Source organism: Chroicocephalus ridibundus, chromosome Z (genome assembly GCF_963924245.1).
Source record: "Chroicocephalus ridibundus chromosome Z, bChrRid1.1, whole genome shotgun sequence".
NCBI lineage: Eukaryota > Metazoa > Chordata > Aves > Charadriiformes > Laridae > Chroicocephalus > Chroicocephalus ridibundus.
This window is the reverse complement of record NC_086316.1, coordinates 10,851,935-10,875,783: the sequence shown is the minus strand read 5'-3', so window position 1 is coordinate 10,875,783 and position 23,849 is coordinate 10,851,935. Positions and strand designations below refer to the sequence as shown.

Here is a 23,849-nt window from a genome sequence, read left to right as displayed (position 1 = left end):
CAAAATACTGGAAGGGGATTGTTGTCTTAATCTTGGTATAGTGACTCCACTTGAAATCTTCCTGTAACAAATGATGTGTCTTCACAGTGCAGTGAGTCATGATAGACTACACTTAGGAGCCCAAACTAAAATGAATATGGGTTCCTTTTTGTCTCTTAAGTTACTGATTTTTACTTTTTTTTTTAATGATTTGAGACTTACTCTAATCGGTTCTTGCAAACAACAGTAAAAATGCTCTCAGATCTGTCTCTAGACTAGAAAGATAAGCCTAACGTGTCCAATTGATCTTGTCTTTGGGTGGTGAAGTTTGGATACTTGAAGCCATTTATGACTGCAGTGAACTCTACTTACATGTCACAGCAGGGAAAGGCAGACTATTAAACTGGAAGACTATAAGGTAGATAAGTAACACACAGTTAAAGCAGGATATCAGTTGCTAGCTGTGTGTACTGATTATTTTGGATGGACCTCCAAAGGCCTAAAATGTAAAGGACTATACTGCTATAGCTAAAACCAGGTTAAATGGCAGAAGTCTCTGTAATAGAGGTGCACTTTCTGTGGGTCTCAAATGCTCAAACTTTAGTGATTATTCAGTAACAGTTTTTCCCTGTGTTTGGTTGAACTAGGGTTCTTTAAACTAGTCTTCCAGCTTGTACTTCTCCTTCTGCACTAACCCTTCTGCTGGGTTAGTGACTTCCTAGAGTCCCTGCTAAAGTTTACAAAACAAGTGAAGAGAGTTTCTCTTCCCTGAAGACTACTGCACTAAGCATTATTCTTCTGAAGAAGTCTAATTAGACTGTACCTTGCACTGGTTTAACTAGAATGACTGATCTGAATGCTATGCACAGCAAGATAAATCTTAAAATGTAAGAACTAAATGTAATGGTCAAAATGTAGCTGTGTTGCAGCTAAGCCATGCTGTCTGGGTTTTTTTAGGAGGTGCAATCTTCATGTTCCACAGGAAGGAAATGATGTGGAAAACATTCCACATCAGCTAGGGCTGGTGGGAAAGGCATATGCAAACAGAGGTTTGTTTTGTTTTTTTTTTTCTTTGAATTACTTTTGTCACAGATTTCAGGTGACAAAGACTACTTGCAGGGGAGAATCCCAATTCCTGAATTGGGTGAAAATATCATTCCTAGCCTAAGAGTAAACAGGTTATCTGGGTGGACTGTTTCACAAGAATAAAATGCAAAGCACAGTTTTAAAACTGAAATTAATATTGGAATCCATGCTGTCTAGAGAGACCAAAAGCAGATCTGATGGTAGAGCTGAGACTAACCATGCTGAAGTTTTAAGATTTATCTTCCATCTCAAATGGTACTTTGAAGTCTGATGTCTAAGTGCAGCAGGAGAGAATGCAGAACTAGCTAGTCTGGAGGCAGACTTGGGCTTGCATGTTAGGCTGAACTGCGGTCTTCCACTGTGGTGGAATCGAAATAGGAGTAAGATGAAAGAGTAGATCTGTTGGCAGACTTTTGTCACTTACACAAACATGCTCAGGAATGTTGGCTATGGTAGATGACTGAATGTTCAAGTTCTTCAGGAAAGCTCCAGCCTGGACTACTTGACCAATTGCTGTGGTAAGCCTGCTTGTCTGTCTTTGCTCACTGTGAGGCTATCACTAAGACTGTCAGGCTGTCCAGGAGCTCTAAATTACTCAGAATTTTCTGAGCTTCCTAGGACGGAGCAGCATTGCTTCAGCATTGTGGGGCGGGTGTGTGCGTGCGCATTGCCGTAGCGAATAGTGCGCAGCTCTGCTGGCGTCTCCTTTAGAGCTGGAGCTTGACTATGGATAGCAGTAGGGGGAAACACCCTGAGCTCTGCTAGGAGTACTCAGTGTGAGTACTGACTGGGCTTCACTGGTGTGGCGCTCTGCTCTCAGAAACCACACAGCAGAACTGCTAGCATTGGGCCGGAGCGGCTAAAGGGTAATTCAGAGCAGGTCTTGCATCCCATGTGATGATGCAAACACAACATTTCAGCTCCTGCTGACACTACAGATTGATTGCGTTGCATGTTTCCAAATACCGGAAGCAAGGTTTGGTCTTTTGTATCTTATGTGGTTTTTTTTTTGTCTGTGACAGCCTCTTCCTGAGAAATTTGTGGTGAAGGGTGTTGTTGATCGCTTTTCTGAAGAATTTGTGGAGACAAGAAGGAAAGCATTAGACAAATTCTTGAAGCGAATAACTGATCACCCGGTGCTTTCTTTTAATGAGCACTTCAACGTGTTTCTCACAGCCAAGGTAAGCCAGTAACTTCCAAATACAATGATTGGCAGGGACAACAGAACAGGCACCTTTGCAGTCTCGTTTGAAATGAGGTAAAAAGGCATTAATAAAACGTGCAGGTCAGATCTTCCCCTAAAATACCAGAGAGTTGTTGGGGACCCTGAATGTTGTGTGTCACAGACCCCTGTGTGTGACAACTGTACAGGTTCTCTGTGCTTGAAGGGAGGAGTGGTCTGCAGATTTACAAATTCAGTTCTTCAGACCTGCTTGTTTTGTATCCTTATGTCTCAAATGTACTCTTCTGTTTTTAAGAGACGTACATAATTTAGAAAACTGTAAACTTTGTGAAATTCTCTTTTGGGGAGGGGGGAAGTGCGGGAGAAGAGATCTATCTTGCACAAAAGCCTGCAGATTTCTTTACTTTTTTCTTGTCTGTGTCTTCGTACTGCTTGCACTTGTTGCCCTCAAAATTAAGTGTGAAGGCCTCATTCTTGTTTGTTCTCAGTCATCTTCTGTGTGACTCATCCAGCAACAGTGCAGTTTTCTTTGGCTATCTTTTGAACTGCATTTTAAATAAGTCTAGGAGGACCTACAGTCATGCTTGGGTTCGACCTGATAAGTGAGAGAGCTATAAAAGCACGTCTTTCCAGTGTCACATTATGCTCGCTCACTCAAATGTGACACTTAACTTGAGCTCACTTAAGGCTCATGCTCTGCTTGCTGGTAATGTGAGACTCAATCTCCAGTTCCCTTTTATTTCCTCTCCATGGTGAACTTAACCACTGAAGCAAGCCAGAAATGCAGAATTTGTTTAGCACCTTGATAGTTAAACGTCAGATAGCTTTGTTCTGCTTTTCAGCTGTCAAAGCATGATAATCAACTTTCTTAGCTGCTAAGCTGTCTTCTCCCACCCCTGTAAAATAAGTGACAAGGGCTTTATCCTCAACCCCTGGCAGGGCTTGCCTTGAGAACACAGAGCATCCAGGGAGCTTGAGGAGAAAGGACATGTGTTCCTCTGGCTGTCTTTAGTGTTGGAACTTGCTGTATTGCAGCAGTGAGGTGTCAGTTTAGTGTGTTAGACTTCAGAATTTAGTTACTGCAGAAAGTCATGAGACTGCCTCCAGGTTGAAAAAGAGAAGCCAGCCTTTCTTCATTTGGACCAGTAATGGGCCAGAATGCTTGAGAGTGTAAGTAAATTATTTTGAGTTCAAGGTCTTTTTCTGATGCGTGCTTGCAGGTAGTGGTTAGGACAGACAGAGGCAAGAGTCAAGGAACCACTGCATTTAAACATAAACATAATTCAAAATTATAGTAGCTGCTAAGATGTCAGGTACTCTTAATTAGATTTACGTTTGACTTACACATAAGTACTTGGAAAGAATTCTGTAGTACATCTTTTGAAGATGGTTATTGTATTTTTTAACAATGCTTAAGCTTTTAGTCTAGTTGTAATACCGTGTCTTGATTCTTGACCTCTACAGGTCTACTTGGCTTGAAAACATCTCTTCCTCAGGCTGCATAGGATGACCTAGTTATAGCTCTTAAGCCTGTTTTGAGATGTTGAATAGGGACCCCTGCTGGAAGGAGTAAAATGCAAAATGGACAGCTTTTTGTCTAACTAAAACCATTTTTTTCTGATGTGCTGTCAAGGTGAAAAGTGAAATCCCCTGAAGATTGTAGGTAAACAACCTTGTTAACACAGTTTGTCTGTATGTTCATTTATGCAATCATGAAAAGTGTTAGCAAGGAAGTTTAGGCTTTCTGTGCAGGCACCATGGCTACATCTGACCTAGCCTGAGCTGCAGTTTGTCTTGCAGAGAAGCTGTGATAGTCTCCCCATGCTGCGCTTTTTCTGTGTACAGTGTTCCCCTGCCCCATCTCTGACCACACAACTGGTGTGAGGAGGCTGCTGACCAAATAGGCATGCAATATTTAGCTCTGTTCTAGGTCATCAGAGCCAGCTGGTGCATTTGCATAATACTGGTATTGTGCGCTGTGGCATAAAAGTATGTGTGGATGAATGGCATGAACAGTATTGGTTGAAACAGAGCTGTTAATATCACTACTTCCCTGGAGACAGTACAAGAACATGGGAAAGTCTGGCCATGTGCAAAGGTGGACCACTTACTCATTTGTAATGTACTTCATACCGTTCTCCTGGATAGCTTATCTCTACCTAGAGGTAGTCTTGAAACTGTGATCAGCTGTACAACTTTGTACAAAGTGAGATTTTTTTTGTCCAAGCCTACATGTCACGTCATATCTTGCCTTCACAAGATTTGATCTTGACTGGAAAGTATCCTTCACTGTAATAATCTTCCAACACATATATGAAATATTTCTAATCTGTTTGTTGTTTTTTTTAACTTTCTAGGATCTTAATGCCTACAAAAAGCAAGGAATGGCATTGCTATCAAAGATGGGGGAGTCTGTCAAATATGTCACAGGAGGCTACAAATTAAGAAGTCGTCCACTGGAGTTTGCAGCAATTGGGGAGTACCTAGACACGTTCTCTCTAAAACTTGGTACCATTGACAGAATAGCACAACGGATTATCAAGGAACAGCTGGGTAAGAACACAAGGTGCTCTGTCATAATACTTTCAGTCTGAGTGCTCTGTATCTTGTTGTGGATGATGTCATGACCAAGACGATTTGTGTCAATGATTCTGGTCTGTAACGAGCCATACACAGAGCAAAATCTAATGCCTCTTGCAGATTTAAAACCAGCCCAAAGCCTAACAGAGTATTGTATGTTATCTTCGGTCAACTCTCCAAATATTTTTTTAAAGTCACTCTTACTGTTACACCAACCTACTTTCTTATTAGAGTTATTTTTTTTTGGGGGGGGGGGGAAACTTGTAGATTCCATTTGGAGTACAGATGGAATTCCTAGATGAAGGTAACCTTTACAGACCTGTCATAGCAGAGCCAAATTTTATGTATGCTTTTAAAAAATTGCTTTGGCTACTGCACAGATGCAAGTGTCTCTTTATTGGACGCTTGTAGGAATGGTCACTTAAGCAGAAGGCAACTTGGACCTGTCACCTCTGCAGCCATAGAGCTCTGCCTGTCAAGATGCAAATGCAACACAGGACTTGAGGCCTGGGGGAGTTGATGTTTGCCAAGCTTAGTTTCTCCTGTTTAGTCTGAGTGTTTGCAGATCCTTGTGCCTGACTCTTATTCTGTTAATCTACTTTTCCATCTGCCTCTTGCAGAATACTTGGTGGAACTACGAGAATATGGGCCTGTTTATTCAACCTGGGGAGGGCTGGAGGTTGAGCTATCGGAGCCACTGGAAGGGGTGTCTGCCTGTATTGGGAACTGCTGCACAGCTCTTGAAGAACTCAGTGAAGACATGACAGAAGACTTCCTGCCTGTGCTTAGGGAATATATATTGTACTCGGAGTCGATGAAGGTAAAGAGAGCCCTGTGGCAGAAGACACTGTCATTGTGTTTGCATGGAATGATGTATCAGCGAGTTGATTCCTTCTAGCAGTGAGAAGTGTTGGTGGTGGGAAAAGTGGTGAAGTAAATCATACATGAAGTAGGATGATATCTTCATAATCAAAACAAATCTAGGTATGTTTAGTAGTAGGGTACTGCATGGGTAGCATTACCTCTCTGCTCTGCTACTCAGTCAAGTTAAGGTCAGCAATGCTGAGGTGCACACAAAGTGTTGAAGAGTTGCTCCTTCATTGGAGTGGTAGGTGGTACTTCATAGGAGGCATCCTGTGGCTGCCTGGAATCTTGTCTTTGAATTGTTAGAATGTCAGTCGTGGCTCAGCTCTTCACTACTGAGTTAGTGTCTGGCCCTGCAGAAAAGGTAGCATTAGCAGCTTTTGTCACTTCTGTGTAGCAGGATTGGGTGGCTGCTTCTAGAACCATGTGTCCAAATGACAGACACTGTTTACTCTCTCATCCCCATACCCTTGGCAGGATGTGTCTATTGTAAAGTTCTGTTAAGTTCTGCATGCCAAGTAACTGCTTAAAGATGTTGTAAGAACTTGGTATCTTACTGCTTGTGCAGAAATAATAAAAGGTACTTCAATGCAGTTATTTTCTTGAAGCAAAGGAGCATTGGTAGTCAATACCCTTGCTTGGGGAAAAGAATCACTGAGTTAACTGCATTGAAAACTGAAACCAAGGATTCCAGCTCAGCTGTTAGAGCTTTTCACCACAGGCCCATCGTACAGTATGTATTAGCAGTCCCTCTATAGGTTACTAACAGACAAGTTCCTTCTGAGGACTTTCCATTTGGAACAACCATTACAAGGCTATGGTATGCAGTCCTTAAGAGACCTAATAGCCTGTTGTAAACCTACAGTCTGAAAACAGTTGTCCTTCTCCATCTTAATCTTAGTTGTTCTGTATTTCTCAAACTGAGAATATAAACACTTGCAAATGTCTTTCCCCAGCTTCAGATTGCTGGTTGTATGGCTCTTGACTTGCCTGGTTGAAGTATTTTGCAGAAGGCTTTGCACTAATTGCCTACTTCTTGCTTTTGTAGTCATGGTAGTCATGTAGTCGTTGACCCTAGCATAAACGAGGTGCATTTTCTTTACAGGACCATTAGCACCCAAGCATTGCTGGAACACCCTGAGCTGTATCTGGAAGCTGGAAGCCTTGACCGAGGATGTTCAGACTTACCTTTATTCTGTAGGAGGGGGGGTGGGTGTGTACTTATAAATAAACAGAACACGAGGCTAGTTGTTAAAGCTTTTAGCCCAGAACATCTGGCATTTTGATGCCACAGTTGCCACGGCCTACTGGAGATGGCATCTGGAGTGGCAAGCTGAGTTGTGAGAGGTGCTTTTCACAAATGTAGCAGGGGAAGATTTTTTTTTAAGCTAAAAAGCAAGGGTTTCTTCAGCTGAAGAAGTACTTCAGGCAGTTAAACACCACTTACTGCAGAGAGAGCAGCATTAAAGACTTGCAGCTAGACTACCTGATGGCTTGGAGACAGCCCCATTCTAAAAGGGCTGTTGTCAGATGATGGCAAAGACACTAAGTGCAGTCTCCAAGCCAACAGGTAGCCCAGCTGCAGGTCTTTAATGTTGCTCTCCCTGTGGTTAAGTGGTGTTTAACTGCCTGAAGTACCTCTTCAGCTGAGGAAACACTTGCTTTTTAGCTTAATTTTTAGGCTGTTGACTTGACTTTCTAGTGCCCTGAAGGATTCACTCTTCCTGTCATTTATTCTCTGGTAGTGGACTGAAAATACTTATTGTGTTGGTGTTTTGGAACTGGTTTGATCTAGAAACCACACTTGCAAAATAACAGTTAATAGCAAATAAGAATTATGCTGCTTAGTGTCCAGCATGGGCATCTCATTAGCTTTATTCTGTCTGAAAATCAAGAATGAAAACTATTGCCAACCAAGACAGACTCTTCCTATTATCTTTCCCTCCTGAATACCAAAACTGGAAATGCCTCAGGTTTCAGACAGGAAGTGCAGTTTTCTTAGGCTAGCAACAGCCTGATATTTTCTATTTCTGTAGTAAGCATCTACAGAGCTGTCTTTCCAGACTCCCTAAAACCAAGGAAGTAACTGTAAAGGAGTCTACTCTTGGCGTGCAGGAGGCTTTCTGCTGAAAGGGATGTCTCTCCTCTAGCAGTGCAGTCCTGTTCATCAGCTGCTGTGAAATTCAAGTCAGTTTTGTTTTTTTCTGAGCACAGCTTTTGTATAGGTTACTTGATAGAAGGTAATTCTTTAGATGCTAGGAGTTCAGTGTAACCTTGATAGCCTTCTCTGCACACTGTACCCCAGATATAGGTACAGGAACTTGATTTGTAGAGCAATCTCTAGCTGGGTGACTGTCCTCAGAGTAAGAACTGCGAGGTTATCTTCACTATTTTAGAGATGAATGTTCACCTTAGTGTCTTCAGGAGCACTGCTGTAACTGAGGAGGGCAGCCTGAGGGAACTGCATATATGGAGCCAAAGCCCAGTAGTTCTGGTTGAAACAAGTACTGGCTGACTCCAGGGAAGCCCTGTCTCTGGGTTCATTTGAAAGGTTTCCAGAAGTGGGGAGAGGCTGGCATTGTGGGCTTGAGTTAAAATACATTCTGGTAGTGTCTAGGAGAGACCTTTTCTAAAATACAGGCCATGTATGAGGTGGCCAGATGATGTCTTGAATCCTGGTGCAGTGAGGCCCTTGTGGACAAATGTGCGGTATCACAATTTTTTGTGGTGCGCTGGTGTTCCATAGGGAGGCAAGTGCAGAGGACAAACTCCATTCTACATAATTCAATGCTGATCTTAAAAGGCTATATGAATTCTATGTTTAACGCTGACAGAAAGGCTTATTGGATGATGCAGTCCCCAGCTGTGTGCCTGAGCATTACTTTTAATGTATGTTTAAAGCAAGCACCCCATGTATAACTAGCTGTCTCTCTAAAGGCTTGCAGTAAATAAGGATCCTCTTGTGAGGTCTAGTTGTAGTAGCAAGGTATGTGATGTGCACATGGCATAGAATCGCAATTTGAGAAGGGAGGCTGATGGCAAGCTCCAGAAGCTCCTTCTGAGATATGAGCCAAGGTGAAATGTTTCAGCTGAATAGAAAATGGAGAAGGACCTGCCTTACTGAAAGCAAGCTAAGTCTTTCTTGTACAGGGACTAGTGCTTTAGTTCTGTGCTCAAATAACTGGTATGTGGTGTGTGAGTTTTTTGTTTGTTGGTTTGTTCCAACTATTTTTTTTACTTTGAATTTTTTTTTTTCTCTCTAAGTGAGGTCTTAACTAATCTAAGTATTGCATGTGTTGTGGTAAGTCCGGGGGTACTCGATACAGAGCTTTTCAGAGGTGCTGCTGGAGCATTAATGCATTGATCTACAACTGGGACGAGATTGCCTGGAGGTGCTAGAGGAAACACTTCCTCTCACGTATGGGACAAGTGAAAGGGAAGGCAATATTTTTTTCTCATCACTTACAGGTCAGCCATTAATGGCTACTTAAAGCTGTATTATTCAGGAGCATATTGTTAACGGTCTGCAAGTGGATGGATTTGAGCACTTAAGGAGAAATAAGACACCTGCCCCTCGAATCCATTCTGCTGATGCCTGTTAATCATTGGCTGCTCCTGGCGCAGATCCAGCTTACTGCACTAACTCCAGGCTCCGAAAAGCTGAATGCAATTGCTGGAGGTGGTTGTTTATCTGAGAAGAAATTTCAGTTGACTCAGGTTCAAGAAGCAATACGAAGTAGAAATACCGGTTAAATCTCCCAGGCTTTTGTTGCATTGGTAACCTCAGTCACTTAAGGGCTATTCCGCATAGTTTCTTGGATTCCAAAAGGAAAGGGAATGCAGTGGTTTTTCAAGCAAACATGACCAGTGGCATGCTTGCTTGCATCTCTTTGGGGACAAAAGGGAGTGTTAAGCTGTTGAAGGTGAATTTTTCCAGTTTGCCCCCCTTTTTTTGCCTAAACCAATTGCAGCTTCATGGATGGGGTGCCATTCCTGTTTATCGTGGACTTGAGGTTTTTAAGAATGTTGATGGCAATGTCTTGTATCTCTACAGCAACTGCACTAGTGAACTTCCCCTCACTTAAGAGGGAGGAGGGGGAAGATGGTGATTAGTAGATACAGGGTTTGTACATCTTTAATTAGGAAACAGATCTTGGCTAGACTGGCTCTTAGAGCTCTGAGAACTAATCTTTAAACACAGATATTTCTGTAGGCATCAGTGTGCATGACTAGTCCTGCTTTACTACTAGCCTTGTCTGAAACTGTTAAAATGACAAGTTACCTCCTTTTGTCCTAATGCGGTAATTCCTTCTGGGTGGTAGAAAGGAAGACTGCAAGCATGAACTGGCCAAGTGGGCTGCAAGAGAAGTTCAAATTTACATGTGCCTCAGCTGTGAGTGGCTGTCTTCCCTCTGAGCATTTTTAATAAAAACTTTGCATCAACTGACCTATAAAAAAATTACTAGTTGTTTCCTTGTGAAGACTGAAGTTAAGTTGCCCATTTCTGCTGACACAGAACTGCTTATTTTTTAGTAGTATATTCTTAAAAAGACTAATTTCTGTGGTTGTTTTTAAATTATAAGACTGTAGTATAAAGTTAGTGGAGATAGTAGCACACTTACAAATAACCAAAGATAAAGGTAGCATCTTTTGCTGTCTATTCTGAGAATACTCTGTCAGTAAAATGTTTACTGCTTGTGAGAGTCACTCAGGTAGTTCAGTGCCTTTCATGTAAATCGTGCTTTTCGTCATTTTGATTTTTTTAATTAAACCAACAACCAAACCCCCCAGACTCATCTAAAAGCAATGCTTGCTTTTGTTCTAACATGAGAATGTAACAGCTTGCTATAAAGGACTTTGAGGAGCCTTAGCAAGTGAAAAGGAAGATGGAATACCTTCTGTAGTGGCCTTCCTGTCCCTTAGCCCATGCTGTTTGTCTGCTGCTTGAGGATATCAAAAGCTTTGCACTAGTTCTTGACAGCTTTAATGCTTTGTTTATATCCTTATGATGCTAATAATAGGTCAACTCATGAATTGAATTTACTTAGTCAGGGTTATGTTCATGGTTACACCACAGCTTCTATCTTGCATGCTTACAGCTTATCAAAAAGTTGAATTTTATCTGACCCTGCCAGCTGCTGGAGAGCAAGTGCTCTTTGTTTTTAAAAGCTACTTCCTAAATAATGCAAATTAGGACAAAGCAAGTCTGAAAGTCTGACATCAGACTGAGTTAGCTCTTAAGCTCTATCACTTCGCAGTTTCTTGCAGGCTGGGGAGGGAAGAAACAAGAGGATCCTTCTCACAACTGTTTCTTCTCTTGCCCATAGAATGTGTTGAAGAAGAGAGACCAAGTTCAAGCGGAGTATGAAGCAAAACTGGAAGCAGTAGCCTTGAAAAAAGAAGACCGTCCAAAGGTTAGCACTTAAAACTACTCTACAAAACCAGCTTGCACTTAAGTTACTAGCTGAGAAGAACGGAGAAACAGAACTTGCTTTGTCTGGGTTTGGCTCCTTCTTTGCGGTATGAGCAATTTCTGGCAGAACAGAAGCTTGTTGTAGGCAAGCTGGTACGAAATAAAAACCTAGGTATGAACATATATAACCTGTCTAGCAACTTCTGTGCTACTGATTGCCTGCCATTTGGAGCAGGATGGCTCCGATATGTAACACTTGAACAACAGCCAGCAATCAGCATTTAGTGACAGGGACTGAAGCAGTGGTAGAACAGTCCCTGGTGATTTAGCAGTACGTCAGCTAGCTGAGCTAAGGTACTAGCTCTGTCACTGCTGAATTGTATTGTAGGACACCTGTTTTGACTGTGGAAGACTCCATGTTTTGCCCCTCCTGCTAAGGAGCCCTTCCTGTGTGATGCTGAACAGACACGGCAGCTGTCGCTGGGTGACAGGTTTTGGCTGGGCTTCATGCAGAAGCAAAGCTGTAAACTGGCGTGCTTATGCTGCCACCTGCTTTCTGCATGAAGTAATGTGCAACAGCTCTATCTTAAATCACTGTATCCTTAACCAACAATGACAACAGGTTTTGTTCCCTTCCTCTGCTTCGGGTTTTTTAGTTCCTCTTCATCTATGTTAACTAATGGATGACTTTCCATTATTAGGACTACTGTGCAATAATCTTACAGGAGGTTCATATAACATCTTTAATCTAAGAAGCTGAAGAGGACAGTGTTTTTCTGGTCTTGTGTCTGTGACTCTACAAATAGTAGTGTCTTGGGTATCTTGTGGTGCTCTTGTATTTTGGTCTTTTGCCTGCCCCACTGCTGGCAGGTGTGGTATGCTCTCTTATTTTCTCATATAGCTTTGTATAAGTGGGTATTCTAACAAGTTGTATATAGGATAGAGGGAGCTAAATCTAGCATATCCAGCAAGCCAATTGAGGTTTTTTGGCATTTGACTCATATCAAGATCGTGGTGCAGCGGAACTGCTGAACTTCACTAATCTCTCACCTACTAAAAGGCTTTTGCATCTCACCTCTCAGTGCGATTATTGTGTAAAGCACAGCACTCAAATAGCTGTCTAAGAATTCTTTGAATACTTAAGTCTCCTCTCCAGACTATAAGTATATCTTTGGGCAACTCCTTGTACCTTTTTTCTTAACATGTCTTTTGTGTCATTTACTAGATGAAGTTGAACAAACTAATAGAACTCCCTGCATGTTCATAAAATACTAGCTTGTGTTTGTCAGATTCTTTCCACCTGGAGGAAATGTCCTTGTCTGTAAGAGCTGGTAGCTCAGAGCAGTGGCTAGCAGCACATCTTACATTTAATGAGGTCTCCTGGCTACTGGAAACTAGAAGCAGACAGATGATTATGAACTGGGTTGTGCAGTGAATGGCATTTGTGTTCCTTTTGGCATATTTAGCTGATTTGGCAGAGATTATGTTAAAAAAAAAAAAACAACCCAAAATTTAAGGGAAAAAAGGCCTACTTTTGGATCATGAAATAAGGGCCTATCATCACTTGTTAATCTCTTCCACTGGAGGGCATTCTGAGACTCATTGTACACATAATCAGATTGGCTTCATGAAGCTCTGTCAGTGTCATTAGGTCATTCTCACACTGAGATGATCAGCTTAAAACTGGTGGTCCATAAATGCAGAAGGCTTGTAGGGCTACTGTAAATGTCTGTCAGCAAGTACTGCTCAGGATGATGAAGTTTACACCAAATGTGTGTGTGGTGTTTTTGAACACTAGCATAATAGTATTAGTGTGGAATCTGCAGCCTTTCTTTTTTCTGACAAGTACAGTGGTGAATTGCTTCTTAGCCATTTCTGACCCATGCTGGAGCTGGTTTTGCAGTAATCCAGTGAATTTAGTGAAGAGCAGGCATTGTTCCTTTTGGTGACATGAAGTCTACTTCTGATGACCTAATTTATTCTGTCTGCCATGAGGTGTTGCAGTGTGGTGATCTATGGGAATGTTAAATATGGCGGTGCAGAATTTGATGTAGAAGGTGACCATACGTATTTACAGGAAGAAAAAGTCTCGTGACAGTATATGTTTCCAGAGAACCAGGAAAGTAAAAATACTAAAATAGTAATGGGCCCTTCTGGAGTGTATTGCAGTGTAAGCTTGTTGTCCCTTGGTTTTGGGGTTGGGGTTTTTTTTGAGCTATTCAAATTAACTGAGAGCAGCCATCAGTAAGAAAGTAGCAACTTCCCCCAAAGCCCAGTCCAGTCTTCTTTCTTCTCAGTTCCTAGTTGCTAGCTAATATTTAATATCTCCACTGGTAAAAGCAGATAAAAGCATCAGCATTGATGTTTCAACTTACGTCCAAATTTGGCGTTAGAACTACAACCTCTCTTTTCATTAATGTTGCACTAGATATGAAGTGCTTAAAAGCTGTTAATTAACTTAAAATTTTGTTTGAGCTACTACCAAGTTGCAAACTCTCTTCTGGGAAGCTGCGGTTTTGGAAGGAAAGGTATTTACACTCCTGAACAGGACCGGTGCATATGTAGGCATTACTTTCATGGTGCCTGTGGAGACTTAGCTGGAGTTCATTGCCGTTGTTCCTTAATTAGAGCATATGTGACCCATTTTCTGACCACTGAGTTTTCCCTGTAGCTCTAAACTTGTACAGCCCTCTCAGCCTGACCTGCAGGAGAACTGGCTGTGAGAAAGAACTGTTTTGTTTTTTTTATAGCTTCGTTGTGGTTTCAGATTGTGGCAGAAGAAGCAGGAAGCTGGTGAGTGGTTAGAAACTAACTTAATTGGATGGGAAATTTTATGTGGTTTTGCTTCCAGACTTCATGTCGCTTTCTCCTGATAGCCTAGCCTTTCCCATTAAGATAGCAGAGTACTTATAAATATGATGTAAGGCATATTTGCCTTGAGGGGGGCATCTTCTAAACCTATACAGAGAAACTGTCTGAGTGGCCAGGAACCAGATTAGGCAAGCTAAAGCCCAGATAGAATTAAATCTGGCCAGGGACATCAAGGACAAAAAGAAAAATTTCTATAAGTATGTCAGAGATAAAGGGAAGATGTGGGCTCTCTCCGAAAGGAAACAGGAGACCTGGTCACCCAAGATATGGAGAAGGCTGAGGTACTGAATATTTTGCCTTGGTCTTCACCAGCAAGGGCTCCAACCACAACACCCAAGTTGCAGAAGGCAAAGGCAGGGGCTATGAGAATGAAGAACCTCCCACTATAGGAGAAGATCAGGTTTGAGACCATCTAAGGTATGTGAAGGTACATAAGTCCATAGCACCTGGTGAAATCCGTCCATGGGAAGAGATGCCCTCTGGAGGGACCTGGACAGGCTTCAGAGATGGGCCCATGCAAACCTCATGAAGTTCAGCCAGGCCAGGTGCAAGGTCCTGCATGTGGGTCTTGGTAATCCCAAGCACAAAGACAGGCTGGGTGGATTGAGGAGAAAGACTTGAGGGCCTTGTTTTATGAGAAGCTAAACATTAGCCAGCAGTGTGCACTCACAGCCCAGAAATCCAACCACATCCTGGGCTGCATCAAAAGAAGTGTGGCCAGCAGGTCAAGGGAGGTGATTTTGCCCCTCTACTCTGCTCTCGTGAGACTCCACCTGGAGTACTGCATCCAGCTCTGGAGTCCTCAGCACAGGAAGGATGTGGACCTGTTGGAGCGGGTCCAGTGGAGGGCCACAAAGATGATCAGAGGGCTGGAGCACCTCTGCTATGGAGACAGGCTGAGAGGGTTGGGGTTGTTCAGCCTGCAGAAGAGAAGGCTCCAGGGAGACCTTCTAGCAGCCTTCCAGTACCTAAAGGGGGCCTACGGGAAAGATGGGGAGGGACTCTTTGTCAGGGATTGTAGTGACAGGATGAGGGGTAACAGTTTTAAACTGAAAGATGGTAGATTTAGATAAGATATTAGGAAGAAGTTTTTCACTGTGAGGGGGGTGAGGCACTGGAACAGGTTGCCCAGAGAAGCTGTGGATGCCCCATTTCTGGAGGTGTTCAAGGCCAGGCTGGATGGGGCTTTGAGCAACCTGGTCTAGTGGGAGGTGTCCCTGCCTATGGCAGGGGGTTGGAACTAGATGATCTCTGAGGTCCCTACCAACCCAAACCATTCAATGATTCTTATCTGAAGCCTATGAGACATCTTTATGTCTAGACTTGTAGCAGAGTGGATTCTGTAGCCAGAACTATAGTGCTCTCAGAGGATGGGGGAAGTGTGTACCTAATGAACCCCCAAGGTGCCTGTAGTGTAAATCCAGTTGTGTGAATAAAGGGGGTACTTAAATCCCATTAGTATGAAGGAGGTGCTTCCTGTGTCTCAAACAGCTTTATTGGTGAACAAACGTAGGACCTTCTTTGAGTATTAGTCAATGGAATACTTCAGTGATCAGCCCTAATGCACATCCTGGAGAAGAACTAGAGTTGATATGTTTCTGCCTAAATTGCGTACCTTGCCAAACTGCAAGGTAGTAGCACACCTCTGACATCCTATATTGTTACCCATGAAAAGCTTCTTACATAGTTTGTTCGTCCTCTTTCTTCCTTCACGCCCCTCAAAGAAAAAGGGAATTTCCTGAAAGTATCAAGTATGAGAGGAGCCACTACAAACTTCTGCGAATGTTCATCCTTCTGCCCTTTGCCTTTATGCAAGTCACGGGTTCCAGAACATAAGTTCACTTTTCATGTTGGTGCTAGAGCTCAGGGGTTTCCTCTAATGAGGTCATGGACTTAATCTGCATGTCCTTACAGGCTTCCCATCAGTGTGGACCATGAAGGGAGAGAAAGGAATTCATGGCTTTCCCGCTTGAAGAAACATTTCTAAATTGTTCCTGTGCTTGCCTGGTATACATAATGTTTGTTAAAACATAAGCAAAGAACACCAGATTCTTTGGCCTTGGGCTGGTGGCTACTGTCGTAATCCATTTAAATCTCTACCTAGGCTTGGAGTAGGCTGTCCTTCAAGATTTCTCCCATTGCTTAGGTATGACTATATGCCCAGTATTGAGCCCAAAGGCCCATGAGCCAATCCACAGTGAAATGCTTCCCATTCCCTTTGCATTATGGTCCCTGGTGCTTTACACTTGCATTTCTTGCAGGCAGCCTTAAGGTTAAAAGTTGAAGCTATAAACTAGAGACTTAGAAATTTTGTTCTGCAGCAATAGTTGATCACTGCTGTTTGTATACTATGGTCAAGAGAGAACACTGAGGTCTCTTATGCAGCTTTTTGGACAAACCTGAATGTTTGTTCTTTCATACACATTACTTGAAATTGGGAAATGCTTAGTGCAACTGTAAATGGGAAGGGGGAGAGAAAGCTTGCTCTGGAGCTGTAGTCAAGCTGCTCAGTTTGAGAACTAGGAACTGGGCCTAAGCACCCAGCCCTTCGACCAAATGGCTTACCTCTTTATGTGCCTCTAGGGAGCTCTTCCTCAGTCTGGCTCCATTTTTGGCATGGAGATGGACAAGCACAACTGCCTACCACCTCAAACAGCAAAGAACAAATGAAGCAATCGCATTTCCTCACTAATACAGAACTGGGGCTTTTGTCCCTGCAGCCATAACTGAGTTTATTCAGGGTAATGACTGTTACTTACCCTTTCCTTTGTAGATTTGCTCAGTGAGATGTGAGCTAATTCAGCAGTCCGGCACTCTCAGTGACAGTTTCAATCTTCATTTCTCTTCCTGCAGGTACCCACAGATGTTGAGAAATGTCAAGACCGCGTAGAGTGTTTCAATGCTGACCTGAAAGCAGATATGGAGAGATGGCAGAACAACAAAAGACAAGACTTTAGGCAGCTACTCATGGGGATGGCAGATAAAAACATCCAGTACTACGAGAAGGTATGTGACGCTGCTGGAACATTGGCAGGAATAAGAATAGTTCATTTTCCTCTGAGGTGATGATTCTTCAGGAAATCTTCATGCTGTCTTGAAGAAAAGAATCTTGGACATGTAAATCAGTTCTCTAGTGCTGCGGAAGCTGCTCTTTGTCAGCAGCTTAGCATAATCTGATGAGTTGCTGGTCATGCTCAAGTGATCTGCATGAGGCTAGCAGTCTTTTGCAAGGCAGCCCTGCAACAACATTTCATCCTGTATGCTTGCCTGTCTTGCATTTTTGAATTGAACAAATTACTGAGCAATAGTGGTTGATATATTAAACGCTACTAGGCTTATGCATGGTGAAATACTTCATCTTGCCTATTGCTTTTTTCCACACCTGCTTTACAAACTTCTTCTTGTTTACCTAGGTTACCTATCCATGTAATATTAATATGCACTTCCTTTGCCCCTGCCAACGTCTGTCTTGTCAGTAATTCATAACTACTCACACAGAACGTCTTTCGCCCTGGTCTCTCCTCTCTTCTGAGACTGCTGTGAAGGGAGGGATTAAAGACTCCACTGAACATCCAGCAGTGTCCCTGCAATTGACAGTTAAATGTGTACATCTTAGTTTTTCTCTTAGCTGCAGCAAGGAAGCTCTTTGGTTGGAAAGCGTCTAATCGTTTCAGGATGCACAACTAGAAATAATCTATTTGCCTTCAGTACATTCAGCAAGTTTAGAAGGAAGATGCTTGGCAATAGTGACTTGTGGATATAAGGGCTGGTGATGAGTTTGGCCATTGCCAGTGTTTAATAATATGTATTACATGGTCTATACTTGTCCAGTTTGACTTCTGGGCTGTGCAGCGTTCAAAGACAGTAATGATACATAGCACAAGAACTGGAGTAAGTATATGTGTCTAGGAAAATGACTCCAAAGTGTGGAGTGACTTTCTAATAACCCAGAAGCTAGATTCCACTTTCACTTTACTATACCAGTTGCCACCAGTTTGTTGTGAGGGTAGTCAAGTCCCAGAGGTGTACCGGAATACACTGTGTCTCTGAACTACCTTCCCTAGATGCATGGGTTTTTCAAATAAGTTTGCTGGATTGCTGGAGGTAGTCTGTCATAGCTGCCATTGTGTCCAGATCAGCCCTCTCCCACAGTCACACCACAAAGATGTAAACTTCTACTAGAAACAGTTTGTCTGCGTAGCTGACAGTTTAGAATAATCTAGCTTGATATTTGGAAATACTGGGTATTCTGATGATTTTTAACAGCTTGGTCCAGCTGATGACTTTAGAAAGCTTTAATTTTTTTTCTTTGTTTGGAAACTGCAGCTATTCTTTCTGAACACTTTCTCGTTGTTAGAGATTGTCCCCGTCCCCTCTGCTCCTTTCTGTAATAATCTATAAAGACGTGGCTAGCCATTCTGAACTTGCATTCTGTTGATCTGGAAGGGTTGATCAAAAGTTACAAGAACTGATGTACAATCCATTTTTTTTTAATCTTTACTTCTTTCTTCAGTGCCTTACGGCGTGGGAGTCAATTATACCACTATTGCAAGACAAGCCAGAGACCAAATAAGAAGTACCTTCATGGACAGTCTAGCACTTCTATGCTCAGTACCACTAGACATACTGGAACTGTATGAAGAACTCCTTTTTGTCAAGTTAACTGAAATGCCAGCTGGACTTAGGCTGGAACAGACACTCTGAAAACTATTTGAGTTTTTTTCCTCACTTTCTGTGTTTAAACTGGGGTATGTTTCATCTTTTTGAGTTATCTTGAATGGTTCCTTCTTTATCTTATGGAGTGATTGGGGGTTCACACTGAAAGTGCACGGGGATCTTGATAAAACTTACCTCTTTAGTCTGGAAGGAACTGATGAGTGGAACACTAAAAAGATGAAAATAAAACTCTACTGCAAGGTGCCAAATGACATCTTTATTACCATTCTGTTTTGTTTGCTAAAAAAAAATAATTATTCCTATGATACAGTACTTTCTAACCAATCCTCATCCCTTTTTTTGGATGGACAGGGAAAGGCTGGAAATGAATATTTTCTGTTTTGCTACCACCCATATGCTCCCTCTAGGTAAAATGGTTTCTGGAGACTTTTCTGTGTGGGAGTTGGGCTGGTCCTAGACAGAACATACGAACACCACCTGCAGATAGCCTGTGATGCAAGCATGAACTGTGGTTTTTGTGAGTGTGGCATGCTGTTGGTTCATACTGAGTATCTTTGTTTACCTTGGTGATTATGAAGTAGTGTCAGTTGGCTCAAGTGTACTTGTGACTGACTTGGGGATCAAAATCAGCCTAGCTGTGGGAGTGAGTTGAACTGCGACCTTTCAAGGCTTATGGCAATGGTGGAAGAAAGTGTGAGTCTTCAGTGTATTTTTTCTAAAGTTAGCTCTGGAAGTTGCATGGTAGAATTCTCTTGGTCCATGCTTTAAATGTTTTTTGTGTTGTGTTTTTTTTTTTTCTGAACTAGAGGCACTTTGGGCTTGGTCAGTTAAGGTGCCTGCTGTAGTAAAGGTAGAACTCTGCTTTCTCTCCCCATGTTTGTTTGGTTTTGGTTTGTTTTGGTTTTTTTTGCAGCAGCAGCCAAAAGCCAAAAAGTGTCAAATGCTTGCTTACACCAAGCATCATTGTGTATGAAACTTGCCTTAAACAGGTTGGTAGGGGTAGATAAGTACCCTGTTGGCTACCCATAGCGTTTCATACCTGTCTCTACTGAACCACACGGCAAGTCTTTTAAGACTACTTTTGGTACAGATCTATTTTCTGAGTAGTTTTTCTTGGCCTTTAGAAATGTAACTGCTTCTGCAAGTCCCTTTTCCCCCCCTCCTTTCTCTTGCAGTCCAACCTCAAGTAAATGTCTTCTTTGTTGTCAATGGCCTTAGGAATGCTGAGGTGATTCCCAGGGTCACAGAGTCTTGGTTTAACAGCATGCAGATAAATCCTTCTTAACCATCCTAAGTGGGGGGGTTTGGAGCTAATATCAGTGTAATATTGGGATTTGGGGGAATAAATAACTCTGAGCACTTACTGCCAAACTTGAGTGGTTACTTGATGTCTGGCAATATGCTTGCAGAGAATCTGAGTAGTAATTGAGTACGTGCAACTTTGTTCTCCTGTGATGACCTACCAGGTACCACTCTGGTTTGGACTTTATCCTTTCATAAATACCAAGTATACTGAGGCCCCTCTATTCAACTTGGTGGCTTTACAGCTACTGTCAAGATGAGTTATTGTAGTGATGTGGTAGCTGTTAGGCTAATGAGAGGATGCTCTCTGGGTGCAAAAGTCAAGGTTAAGATATTTTAAGAGGTCTTCCTTTTTGATTCAGCCTCCACTGACAGCTCTGTAGTACTAAAACTATGCTTTTTGGTTTAAGCTCACAGTTTATCAGTATACACTTATCTGGTGTAAATGAGAACTCTCCTTTAAGGTGCTGTTAGGTCCAGAATGACAAACTACTCTTGTTGTGCAAGGGAAGTGCTTAAGGGGATCACCTTGAAGTGGTAGTCAGGCGTTTTCCTCAGTCTTTCCCTTGTAAAATAAGCACTTGCATAACATTTAACAGTTGGCCCTTCAGGGTTACAGTCTTCCTTATTTCCCACAAACAGAGATCAACATGCTTTTTTGAGCTGTTTCCTGTGTGGAAAATGGAATTTTGTAGTTGACTCTACAAAATAACTGGGAGTCAAGCAAAATGTAATTTGCACTAATATTTGGGCAGTCTTACCTTCACCTTATCAAAAAAAGTGCAAAATGAGTAGAAAGGATGGTGGGCTTTTCCTGCAGGTGAGGAGGTTCTGTCTGATGCCTTACAACACTGAGGTCCTGTTCCCTCATAGTTTTATGTCAACCTGAAGTAGGTGTTGGTTCTGGGGAATTTAGCAATTGACAGCTGTTCACGAGAAGCATAATAGACAGTGGGGAGTGCCAAGTGAAGGTCAAATCAATGTGTAACTGTTGAGCCTGGAGCTGCTGAAGATCAGCTTAGATTTTCTTTAATCTGACACCACTGGTTCTGCGGGATGGTTTTTAAACTATTCCTCAACCAGAGTATGTTTTAATTTCAGATAAATCCCTTTCTGGCTAAGCTGCTGATAGGCAGGCATGCTTTTCAGGTCTCTGTTGGAGTATGTGGCACTGGCAGGTTGATTTGGAGGAGAGGCTGGAGCGTGCACCTCAGTCTGTGGCCACTAATAGGATTTCTTATATGATCTGGAATACCAAAACCTCTTAAGCCCCTACAAGGAAAGGAAAACTTAACAATCAAAAGAGGACTACTGCATTCATTGCTGCAGTGTAAGAAGGGTGTGTAGTGGTGGATCTCTCGGCTCCTGTGGGCTATGGAGGAGTGTCTTCATAAAGAGCTGTTGTAAATCTCTAGTTACGTGTCGGAGAGGCTGTGAGGTGTGGGGAGGATCCCGACTGTGAGATTTAGGGCAGCAGTGCTGAACAGGAGAACTACAAAATAGCAGGAAACTCCTGTAACATGTAAGCAGTGACACTTGTAAAGAGTGCACTTACTTAACTGCCACTGTGGGGGATGAGATCCAAGATGTTAGTGAAACTCTAACATACTATCCTGTAACCCTTACAGGATAGGAGTCTCTCCTTTGGGTGGCCCAAACCTTAAGTGTGAAAAGTAAATGGTGTTGGTAAAGGGAAGCAGGAGTAGCGTAGGAGCTTCATCTTTGAGTAACTTCTGGAGTGTGCAGTCATTTAAGGCCACCCTCTCCACATGCACTAAAATGACATCAAAAGTAGTTGCACCCTTTCTGTGAGCCTATGTAACATGTGGGTCCTTCAATAATCCTTAAATTAGCCCAGTTTTCCTCGTAATCCATAGCCAGACCAAGTTCTTTCTCAGAGGATGCATAATTCACTGCTGTCTTGGTTATTTCTGTGTAATTTCTGGGATGTTTGTTTCTTCTCTTAACTGGCACCAGCACAATAAAGCAAGCACTGAGATCTTGTTTTCATGCTCGGTAATGAACCGTGCATTGTTCGTATGTATCCTTACCAGGTTCTGACTCTTGCAATAAACATAGATGTTGAAACATCGTGGCTTTTTCAGGTATCCATTGAAAAATGAAAAGGTAATAGGTGTAGCCCTAAAGACACGAACTCTTCTGATGCGAGTTGTATCAAAGAATAAACTATGGATTCTTCACTGAAGTCTACTTGGATTTTTGTCACACTGGCAGTTGTGCTAAGGAGAGAGTAATGGGATAAAGTGGTAGAAACATCCGCAACACGTGAGCGGCAGAGATGGTCCTGCGGAGGTACAGTGAGGTAGCCTTGCAGCAGTGGCTCTGCATAGCCTGTTTGTGTTGCATATAGCTTCAGGTGTCAGTCCTGCGTATGCCAAGGTACAAAAGAATTCCCTCCTAGCCCACCAGGGACTGTTCAGTGTTTTAACAGGAGCCATGCTTTTGTTAAAACTTGCACAATTTAATTGAGTATGATTACTGTTGCAGACTGTTTAAAATCCTGGTGCTGCTGAGTGAAATTGCATAGACTAAACTAGCTCATCAGATGTTCAGCCTTCTTAAATTCTGAAGGTAGAACAGTCTTTCCCTTGGCATATTAACTTTTACTACAACAACCAATAAATAGAGAAATGGGGTCTTTTTTTAAGGTAGGGAACTTGCTACTGCTTACCAGATTATTTTTTTTTTTGTAAAGTAAAACTGGGGATCACAGGAATAAACTAGCCTTCTGGCAGTGTGAATATTGCATTTTAAACTTTTGGGAGTGCTGTTTAACCAATTGTACGAAGTGAAATGTTAATGCTTAATTCCATGCTTAGCACTTTGGAGTCTTGGTGGGGCATCTGACTTGTACAAGTACTCAGTAACGAACTGGGCTAGTTTTAAGGTTGCATGGCTAAGGCACAGTACTTGTGCAGAAAATAATGCACTTTCCAAAAAGGCCTAAGCGGAACACCCTTATGTAAGTGGCATGCTGAAACACTAAAGGCTAGTCACTGTCCTAGACTACTCTGAGGCCTCGGTATTCTATGCTTTGAAGCTAAACCATTTCCTTGACTCTGCTGCTGTGATATGTGTCCATCCCTTTGGATCAAGCCAGCAGGGTTGGGGCCAGTGCCACATTCCCACCGCACAGGCGGACAGACTGCAGAGGGATGTTCTTACCATAGCAAACAGCCAAAGGGCTTTTGTCTTCAGCATATGAAAATAAAGCAGCACTGTCCTTGTTCTCTCTTCCTCTGTGCCTGCACCCCTCAGTCGCTCCTTAAGGTCTGGGGAGTTGGTGGGTGCAGGTGAAGGCAAGCTGGCTGCGAGCGGAGGTGGATCTCATCCCCCTCCTTGTTGAAGGTGGCAGTACTGGGGACCAAAACGGGTGCTGGCTCGTTCCCCAGGCTCTTCTGCTTTCAGCCTTTGTAAACCCACTCACTGCAATGAGTCACTGTTCATACCATTTAAAAACCAAAACGAAAGCTGTGAAAAGACTTGTCTCTGTGTGAATTCACTAGTAAACAAAATAAAAATGGGAAGGAGGCTTTTTTTTCCTGCACTTGACCAAATCTGGCAACTGTGCTCTTGTTCAGACTTGCAGGCTATGAAATGTTGTCTTGCCTTCTGGTGCTGGCATGTTTCTATACCCTTTCATATATCTCTGTATAAATATACTTTGTGCATTGTTTACTATGGAACTAGTATTGATGGAGAAAAACACTTTGAGGTAAAACTGTTTGTAATTCTCTATGAGTGTGTACATTTTTTTAAAATGCACCATTTGTTTACCTCAATTAATTTAATGGAATGGACCAATAAATGTATTAAAAGATGACTCCTTTACCTAGAATATAAAGTTTCATTTTTTTGCAGCCCTCGCCATTG

At 42.4% G+C, this 23,849-nt stretch overlaps 1 protein-coding gene across 1 annotated transcript in view; it reads left to right on the top strand.

Moving 5' to 3' along the window:
- Positions 1-23,794, top strand: part of SNX30 (sorting nexin family member 30) — a 52,068-nt gene extending 28,274 nt beyond the window's left edge. The window contains exons 4-9 of the mRNA XM_063320587.1: positions 2,088-2,246; positions 4,606-4,801; positions 5,449-5,648; positions 11,020-11,106; positions 16,830-16,982; positions 18,490-23,794. Of these exons, the coding sequence (XP_063176657.1) occupies positions 2,088-2,246; positions 4,606-4,801; positions 5,449-5,648; positions 11,020-11,106; positions 16,830-16,982; positions 18,490-18,549 (855 nt within the window). The 3' untranslated portion in view covers positions 18,550-23,794. The remainder of the gene's footprint in view (positions 1-2,087; positions 2,247-4,605; positions 4,802-5,448; positions 5,649-11,019; positions 11,107-16,829; positions 16,983-18,489) is intronic.
- Positions 23,795-23,849: the final 55 nt, after the last annotated feature.